Raw genomic sequence first — 9,751 nt, 5'->3', positions numbered from 1 at the left:
CTACATGGCCTGTCCCATTATCTCCTGGTATTTCCTTGTCACCTCCTCAGCTTTCAGGGTAAGGTGGGTGAGGATGTGATGAAGGCTGGAAAAGTGCAGGTGGAACTGAGCTTCCAGGTCCAGCTGCCCCAACACCCTTTCCTCCTTGTCCTCTGTCTCTGCAGCTTCATGCTCGGCCCCGTGGGCTCTGGCACCTGCCACCTTGGACCACCAGTCCTCTCGGGGCAGTAGCCCATGGCCCACATCCACGCGGATGGCCTTGAGCATGGTGAAGCAGTTATAGAGATCGGGGGGCCCATCCTGAGCCTGCTGCCCCTGCCCATTCAGCTGCATGTCCCGCAGGAGGCTGGGGATCATCACCACCTGCTCCATGTTGCGCACCATGGCTGAGTAGCAGTCCATGACAGTCAGCAGGCAGTTCTTGGGGTAGTGCTTGGTTTGCACCTGCATGGTGGCTGCTGCTTGCCTGCTAAGCCCAGCACACTGTCCCAGCACTATTTCGACAATACTTTTATGTCTGGATGTGACAGCAGTTTGACAGCATGCCAAAGCCCAGCCAGTGGGGCCACACAACCCTTCTTTAGGCCAATCCCAGGGCTTGAGCACCCGTGTCTATATCAGGTGATCCAGCTGCCCGAAGACAGACCCGCCAGCTCCCTGGCATTTCAGCACTCCAAGACTGCCTCCGCAAGAGCCCACCCCCTCCTTCCTCAGCTTGACCTGCCAGTCAGAGGGAAGTGTTTCCCAATGGCCACCGGTGCTCTGACCCCAGGGGAGTCATGAATTCTTTCAGGTTCTCTGAGACCAGGCTGCCTCGTCACTGCCAACCTCCTCGTGCATGGTGCACTTGTTCAACCTGGGGTGCCCTGGCTTTGAAATGAACTAGGGAGGAGGGTCTTGATATGAAACAGCTTAGTGTGGGACAAAGAGCACTGACATGGGAGCCAGAAGCCCAATCCTGTCACTTCCCAGCTGTGTTTTCTGGTTGTTTGCTGGCTAACACTTATTGAACACCTGATTTCGCATCAAGCTCTACCCTGGGTTAGAGTGACTTGCCTGTGGCCCCATTAGAGCTGGGATGCCAGCCCAGCCCCACCTCTCTCCCACCTCCAGTCAGTGCTCTAGACTGATGTACGAGGTTGCCTAAGTTATACAAGTTAACTGGATCCATTTCCTTAGCTGTAAATTCGAGGTGTTGAGAGGATCAAAGAAGATAAAGCCCATGAAAATGCTTTCTAAACCACAAAGCACGGTTCCTGGCTGATCCTAGATGAATGCAGCTCTCTCTCAACTCTCACCTGTAATTCCACAAGTTACAGTGCTTCTTCACCACTGACCTAGTCCTTTGATTTTCAGTCCTGGAAGACAACAATCCTTTGCCCAGTCACATTATCACAGTTCACACACTGCATTGGCTATATTTATTTATGGGATAACAAAGAAAATTGAGGCCCAAAGAGAGGCTCACAGTTGTGCAACAAATGTCAGAGTCAAGTTCTGGTTCAGGCACCTGCTCACAGCACCTGGGTGGAAAGATCTGCTAGGCACCTTCTGCCCCAGCTGTGGGGAGAGAGGAGGAGGAGAGCACAGGGAGGGGATCTTCTCTCACCTAAGCCACCCTCACCCCCACCGCAGGGTGGGAGCCCCCTCTGCACCCTCCTGACTAACCATCGTCCACTTGTCCAATCCCTCCCATGCCTATGGCCAGAGCTGTAAGAAAGTTCATCTTTGGGCGCCTGGGTGGCTCAGTTGGTTAAGCGACTGCCTTCGGCTCAGGTCATGAACCTGGAGTCCCGGGATCGAGTCCCGCATCGGGCTCCCTGCTCAGCAGGGAGTCTGCTTCTCCCTCTGACCCTCTTCCCTCTCGTGCTCTCTATCTCTCTCATTCTCTCTCTCAAATAAATAAATAAATCTTTAAAAAAAAAAAAAGTTCATCTTTATGTTGAACTGAATTCTACCTCCCTTTAGCTCCTCCCTAGTCTGAGCTCCTGTCTGCTAGTGATCCTGTCTGAGCCTCAGCTTCCTTCTCTGGTGTAATCATCATGACCCTGATTGAGGGCCTACTTTTCGAAGCAAAAGTGCTTAAAACAGAATTCAATCCTCCCAACAAGGACATGTGTGGTAGGAGTTCCCCTTTTACCGAGGAGGAAATTGGGGCCTACGGAGGTAAATTAATCTGCCTAAGAATACACGTTGTTAGTTCTCAGGCAAGGAGGAGTTGGGATGAGTAATAACTCCTACTGACAGGTCATTGTGAGGATTACCGGTGATGTTTATCAAATATCTGGCATACTGCAAGACCTCAGTAAAGGTGCACTGCCTTCTGGCACTTCTGTCTTCATTCTGCTTTCCCAAGCCCTCTTTTATTCCTCCATTCCAGGACCTGCTACACACATTTCAGTTCATTTTGTACCTGTCCCAGGGCCCAGCGCTGCAAATGCTCCATAGATACGAGCTGAATAATGACCATTAGATTCACTTCTCCATACATTCTAGGGTCTTTGGTCATAATGTCCAGTCACCTTGAAAAACAGGGTCCCTGGCTCGACAGGAGGCAGTAGTGAGGACTCCGGCAGGTGAGGGAGCCCAAGCGGCTGCAGCCACACCTGGCCCCCCAGGAGTGGCGTGCAAATGCAGATGCTAACGAGAGCCTCTTTTCCAGAATCACTCCTCAGGGAAGGAGGGATGTGCTGTGCTCCTGTCCCAAAAGTCTGCATCGTCCAGGTTGCTCTCCCAGTATTTTACTGTAAGCAAAACTCTTAGCAAGACACATGACCCCAGGATTATCTCCACTGGTCAGCGGGATGAAGCTTTTGCATAAAACTGTTTCCTAAACTATGAGTAGAAAAGAGCAAGTTTTAATAGAGTAAGAGAAACAATTTAATTTTTACAGGTTACTTAAGATTTGATTGATTCATTTCCAGCTTTAAAACATTTTTTGCTTATTTTTGACCTTTATTGGGAAAAACATCCTTTTTTTCAAAGATTTTATTTTTTTAGAGAGAGAGAGAGTGAGCAGAGTGGGGGGAAGGAGCAGATGGAGAGAGACAAGCCGACTCCGCACTGAGTGTAGAGCCCAACAGGGGGGCTCCACTTGGGGCTCGATCCCATGACCCTGAGATCATGACCTGAGCCAAAACCAAGAGACAGAAGCTTAACCAACTGAGCCATCCAGGCATCCCAGGAAAAATATTCTTAAAAAAAAAAAAAAGATTGCATCTATTTGAGAGAGAGAGAAAGCATGAGCAGGGGGAGCTGCAGGCAGAGGGAGAGGGAGAAGCAGACTCCCCACTGAGCAGAGAGTCCAATGTGGGGCTCGATCCTGGGACTCCAGGATTATGACCTGAGCCAAAGGCAGTCGCTTAACCAACTGAGCCACCCAGGCGCCCAGGAAAAATATCCTTAAAATGTTTTCTCCTCCGGAAAGTGGGGCTTCCTTTGTATTCAGACATCCAGGATGGCTGAGGAGTGGGTACAGCCAAAGACCACGAGGCTGGACCCTGTGGTTTGGGTTTGGGGCTGCTGCCAGGCCCTCTTGCAGGTAGGCTCCCTGGGCTCTGGTGTCCATGGCTATAAAGGGAAGGGTTGGGAGCTCTCTGAAGGGAAGGCCCTGCCAGCCCTGGTTGTATAACTCCTTCTGAATCCATGTCCAGGTCTCTGAGGGCATGACCCTGCCTTTTGAACCCAGCCCCCGGTCTCTGGCTCAGGACTAGAAAGTGTGATGTGGACAGGGCTGGGAGAGCTGATCCTGGCATGGTGGGCAGGCCAGAAGTGCCCTGCAAGTGGCAGCTTCTTCATCTTTGACCCAGTGGCCCGGGGCCAACTGAGGCCTCCCTGGGCCTCCTCTACCCCATCTGTTCAATGAGGGGGCTGATCTTTGTGAGGGCCCCTCGAGCTCAGACTTTGGGAGCCTCCACCTGAGCACACGGTTGCCGAGCCTTCTGTGTCATTCTGCCTCTGCATTTATGTCCTAACCCCATCTCGGGATAGGCCAAACTCAGACAAGTTCTAGGAGTGGGGAGGGGAATGGAGGAAGGCAGGAAAGAAGGAACATGGGGTCTTTATTTTCAGGGGGTGTGGTGGGGCAGGATAGATGGCTCTGCTTCAGCAAGGTCCACTGGACTCAGGGGTCTTTGCTCTCCAGATGCTACATCCCAGAGTTGGGAGATGATCTGGTTCAGCTGGGCCACTGCTAGTAAGGAAGTCCTGGCCACCGGTGAGTGGGAGAGGTAGCAGAAGCTAGACTAGACCTCAAGCGTCACTGGGTTTCCCCAGTCTTCCCCCTCTCCCCCTCCCTTGCTTCCCTGCTCTTAGGTGGGGAAACTGAGGTTGAGTGAGGCACTTCCTGGAATGACCTCCACAAAGCTGCTGGTGGCCTCACCCTCAGGGGATCTGAATTCCCCAAGTTGGATAAACTGATCTGGGCCCCAGATGGACTGGGGTAAAGGGCCCCAAGGGTCAGGTCAGGAACACCATGTGAATGTGGTACCAGGGGTAGGATGAACAAATAGTGCTCGGGAACTGCCAGTGTCCAAGCGACCCTGGCTGGGCTTGGGTCCAGGCAGCCAGATAATGAACTCAGACTAAGGTTGCAACAAGTTTCCTAATTTTAAAAATGACTTTTATACTTATGCGTCATCTGCTATCTGTGAGCCTCAGGCTGTTTTTCTTTGCACTGTTACTTCAGTCCTGACCTATTGAGAAACACAAGGGGGCAAGAGTCAAGAGCTGTTCTACCCCCACCCCCAGATACTGAACCCCTTTGATGCATTCCTACTCCCTGCTATGCCACAGGGAGGCAGGAGGAAATAGGACATCTAGGTCCCTGCCCTCCAGAACTTGGCCCCTTTTCCACCCAGGGGACCTCACATATTGAGGGCTTCCTGTGTCTGCACTGTGCTGGGCCCGGAGATATAACAAGGCACAAAGCAGACAAGGCACCTCACTCAGACAGTTTGTATCTAGCAGGGAGAAAGCCACAGTGAACATATGCACAGATAAATATGATACTATCACATTGTGACATGTACTAGAAACAAAGTAAAATAAAATAAAATAGCTAGAGCCTTGCTACTTACTACAGGTGTGGTTTGCAGACCAGCAGCATCTAATCACCAGAGAGCTTGTCAGGAATGCAGATTCTCAGGGCCTGCCCAGGACCTACTAAATTGGAAACTGCATTTTTTCTTTTTCTTTTTTTAATAATTAGGAGATTAATATATACAAAAGGACATAAGATAAGGCTAGACCACCTTACATGGACTTCCATAGTATCTGTGGCTTTTCATGTTGCTATTCCAGACCATGTCTTGTAGTAATCATTAAATGAGATTGCTTTAGTTGATCTGATAAGTTTATCTGGATCTTTAGGAAACTCAGGGCTGTTATTTCTCAATTGTGTTGGTTGGTTGAAAAATCTTAGAACTTCTTGTTTGTACAGAGATTCATCTTTAATCAGCATTTGGGCTGCTTCCAAATTCACTGGATTTTCTAGCACTGGATTAGAAAGCATAACCTGGAGAGTAAGTAAGATGCTCCTCAAGGTATAGCTTTTATTCCACTTATCGGGGTCATCCAAAATATCTATACAAGCCCGACCAGTATTTTGGTCTACATTTGGATGAAAGGGAATTGTTAGGAATTTCGCAACTGGACGGACAAAATTGTATTGTGATGTAAAGTTTATTTTCAGTTGGAAGAATAATCCATGCCAAAATGTATTTTGTAGACCTTCAATATTGGCTCCCCATTCCATTAGATCTTCACTTACAGGAAAGGCGGTAATACCCTTAAAATTGCTCTCCTTCAACTCTTGGAAGTCTCTTTCCAGCAAGAAGTAAGCTCTGCAGTGCATGATAAGGCAGCAAAGGGTCTGGCACTTGTCCCCACACGCCTAGCGTTTACTCTGAGACAGGTGTCTGAGATTATGGGTCACGCTCCCACACCTACTAAACTCACGTAAACTACTTGTTTTCTAGAGCCCCAGAAAGCTCTGTCCTCCCAAGGAAAGTGCCTCTAAGTTGGATTTACAACAGAGACTTTTCTTTCTCCTCTGACTCCTCCTAACCGAGACTTCCAGAAGGAAAACAGGCACGTTCTCAACTGCGGTGTGTCACTGCAGTGCCAGCTCACAGCCCAGGCTCAAAGCAAACTTGGAGGAGCACCTGGGACAGCTCATGTTGTTCGTGCGTGAAGCGGGTGCGAGAGGGGGAAGCAGAGGCAGCCCCCCCTTTTTTTTAAGATTTTATTTATTCATTTGCCAGAGAGAGAGCCAGAGACAGAGCACAAGCAGGGGGGTCGGCAGGCAGAGGGAGAAGCAGGCTTCCCGCTGAGCAAGGAGCCCCATGCTGGAGTCAATCCCAGGACCCCGGGATCATGACCTGAGCCAAAGGCAGATGCTTAACTGACTGAGCCACCCAGGAGCCCCTGGAAACTGCATTTCAACAAGATCCCCAGGGCATGTCTGTGGCCAGGGAGTCAAGCATTCACTCCAAACATAGTTATTACCCCAGGGGAGAAGAAATACCGGTGCTGAGACCTCAATGCTCTCGGTTTCTGGAGGATCTATCTCCGAGGCAGAGGGAACAACCAGTACTACTGATCATAAAATATTCTCCTTAAAGACTCAACTAATTCCCTGGGTAACCTTAAACAAGTCACTCTACCTCTCTGGGTCTCAGCAAAATTGAGGAGTTGGACTAAGTAGAGACTCTTTCAAGCTAAAAACAACCCCCCCCCCAATCCCACTGTCTTCTGAATGGAGAATTTTGAGGCATCAAGAGTCCATTGGCCAGCTAAGAGAGCTATTTGAGGGAGCGGCAGGGTCCCTTCTCTGGAGTCCTCATGTCACCCTAAGAGGCCCGGGCCTTTTCTGTTACTTGAGAATACAGGCATCTCTGCAGTTCAGGGAATCCACCGCAAACTTCACTGTTTGCTGACCAGAGGAGACCCAGGAAATTGGCAGGTCTTTCCATCCAGCCTCCACTCCCAACTTCCTCCCTGTCACTCCCGTCCCTCAGTTCTGGGAGGGCCCAGTCCTTCCTCCCACTAATGCAACTAGGTTGGGGTCAGCCTAAGGGCTTCTGGGCTCGCTGAGTGAGAGGCAGAGGCAGAAGTGCTCCCTTGCAGATGGGTCAAAGGTCCAGACTATCAGAGTCGAGTGTATTATAGGGATCATGCAACCCTACCTCTACTTTATTGACAAAAAACTGAGGCTCCAATTTATACTTCTTTTCTTATTTCTTCATTTGAGAGAGAGAGAGAGAGCACAAGCAGGGGGAGAGGCAGAGGGAAAGGGAGATGCAGACTCCCTGCTGAGTGGGGAGCCCAACGTGGGGCTCAATCCTGGGACCCTGAGATCATGACCTGAGCTGAAGGCAGACGCTTAACCGACTGAGCCACCCAGGCGCCTCTCCAATTTATATTTCTAATCATGTTTTATTCACTCCCCTGGAAGGATTTCACTGATATATGTATCATTTACAATAGGGCTATGATATTTAAAAATTCTGTGACCAGGGGCGCCTGGGTGGCTCAGTCATTAAGCATCTGCCTTCAGCTCAGGTCATGGACCCAGGGTCCTGGGATTGAGCCCCACATCGGGCTCCCTGCTCAGCGGGAAGCCTGCTTCTCCCTCTCCCATTCCCCCTGCTTGTGTTCCTTCTCTGTCAAATAAATAAATTAAATATTTTTAAAAAATCTGTGACCAGACAAGATTAGTCACTCATACAGAAAACATGTCTGTCTCTCTTCTACTTGGGACCCCCTGTGGACAAGAAATTGGTCTAATTCTTCCTTGTGACTCCAGGACCACAAGCGCTCAAGAAAGTTTCCTTAGGGGCGCCTGGCTGGCTCAGTTGGTTAAGCGACTGCCTTCGGCTCAGGTCATGATCCTGGAGTCCCGGGATCGAGTCCCGCATCGGGCTCCCTGCTCAGCGGGGAGTCTGCTTCTCCCTCTGACCCTCTTCCCTCTCGTGCTCTCTCTCTCTCATTCTCTCTCGCTCAAATAAATAAAATCTTTAAAAAAAAAAAAAGAAAGTTTCCTTAGTTTATTGACTGAAAGGATGCATGAATAAAAACTATGGGGATCTGTCTACCTTGGTGTGCTTCCCAGCTATTTCTTCACTCTTTCTTCCATTTTGTTCACTTGACCCACTTTTACTGAGCTCCCCCTCAGGGGAAACCCTCGGGGGCAGGCTGTCAACACCAGTACCTGGACTCCAGAAACCTCAGTGGTGATGGGGCCTTGGCTCAGCTGCCTCCTTTCAAGATGGCCAGTCCCTGACAGAAGACCTCCAGGAGACACCCTTGCTGGGGGGACCTCTCACTCTGCCCACAGGGCTGGCCCTTAGACTGGGACCCAGGCCAGAGTGCTGCCTGCATTTCTCGGTTGGTGGCCCCTTCCTCCAGTTTCAAAGCCAGCAAAAGCTTTCTCATATTGCCACCTTTCTGGTCTTTCTCTTCTAGTTACAAGAACTGTTGTTATTTTGTTAGACCCACCTGGGTAATCCAGGATAATCTTATCTCAAGGTTCACTGATTAGCAGTCTTAATTCCGTCTGTACCCTTCATTCCCCTTTGCCATGCAATCTAACATAATCACAGATGCTAGGATTAGGACATTGCGCCTACCACACTCCTCAACCCTTTCCACTTTGTTTTAACCTACCATGCTAGTTCTTTAAATGAAACTTTGTACAGAAGCCCAATGAATAAAATAAGTTGAGAAGAAAATGATGTGGCTGAAGTAGGATGAGAGGGGCGACAGCTGCACCCTCTTGACCATCTTTCAGCTTCCTGAAGGGGTAACAACTTTGTGGAGTTCGCAAGTCAGGGAAAGACGAGAACAATCTTAAAGGCAGGGTGCTAAGGGGGGGAATGTTTCTCCCTCTCCCTGTATAACTATAGTATATTTGAAAGTATACATATGTAGCATATATTCTATACAGTATATATAGAAGAAAGGATATATCTATCACAATTTTTCTGATTTCCTGCATCTATATTTATGAATACATACATAAACAGTAAATAAAAATTTACATGGGAATGAAAACATGAATTTAAGGAGCCACGGGTGGTGGTGAAAGGGTACTTTATATTTATTAGGTCTTATTTCTCAAGCTGAGTAATAGGCACATGAATTGTTTTCATATTCATTCTCAATATATTTGAATACATTAAGTTCTTAAAAAAAAAAAAAGGAAAAGTGGGAAATGTTTTCCAGGCAAAGGTACCAACTTGAGCAAAAAGCCCAGACACACAAAATAGCAAAAATACTGATGACTCCTCAATATAACCGCACCCTCCGCAGTAACTTCCAAAGCCTTGCTTCCCCTCTTCCTACCTCACCCCCTTTTGCCCGGGCTCACCCCCTCCGCTGACCTTTCCGACCAGATCGGCTCCCTCCCCTATCAGATAGGCGGCCCCCGTCCTGGCTGCAAGGGTACACCCTTCTTCTGCCCGCTTCGCGCACCAAGGGGTGCTTCGCCGCAAAAACTGCGGGCTCGGGGAAGGGCGGGCGGGGCGCCGACCTCTGCGGTTCCCGCCAGCAGGGGGCGATGCAGGGCCGGCGAGGACCTCAGCTCCGCAGCCTGGAGCGACGCGGATCCTGAACCCCAGCCAGCGAGCCGGGACTCGTCGCCAGCGGAAACACACGAGTTTCCAGGCGGTAATTGTCCGCCTCGTTTTAATAGAAAAGGGTTGGCCGATAGGGGAGAGAGTGGGAGGAAAATCTTACTATCGTTCCAGGA

At 49.6% G+C, this 9,751-nt stretch overlaps 1 protein-coding gene and 1 pseudogene across 1 annotated transcript; both read right to left on the bottom strand.

Annotated features, from left to right (window-relative positions):
• Nucleotides 1-450, bottom strand: THRSP (thyroid hormone responsive). The gene has a single exon (XM_028116073.2). The coding sequence runs from the start codon at nt 448-450 to the stop codon at nt 1-3; it is 450 nt and encodes a 149-aa protein (XP_027971874.1).
• A 3,860-nt stretch (nt 451-4,310) lies between these two features.
• LOC114218809 (ubiquitin-conjugating enzyme E2 U pseudogene) lies at nt 4,311-5,882 on the bottom strand (annotated as a pseudogene).
• Between the last annotated feature and the right edge of the window lie 3,869 nt (nt 5,883-9,751).

This window comes from Eumetopias jubatus, unplaced genomic scaffold, assembly GCF_037043125.1.
Source record: "Eumetopias jubatus isolate StellerSeaLion01/CBP00866 unplaced genomic scaffold, mEumJub1_p1.0 scaffold_13, whole genome shotgun sequence".
Lineage (NCBI taxonomy): Eukaryota > Metazoa > Chordata > Mammalia > Carnivora > Otariidae > Eumetopias > Eumetopias jubatus.
Note: the sequence above shows the minus strand (reverse complement) of the source record. Positions and strands in the feature narration are given on the sequence as shown.

What these genes read in the sequence shown, in the direction of transcription:
- THRSP (XM_028116073.2), bottom strand. Translation starts at nt 450, where the DNA reads ATGCAGGTGCAAACCAAGCACTACCCCAAGAACTGCCTGCTGACTGTC.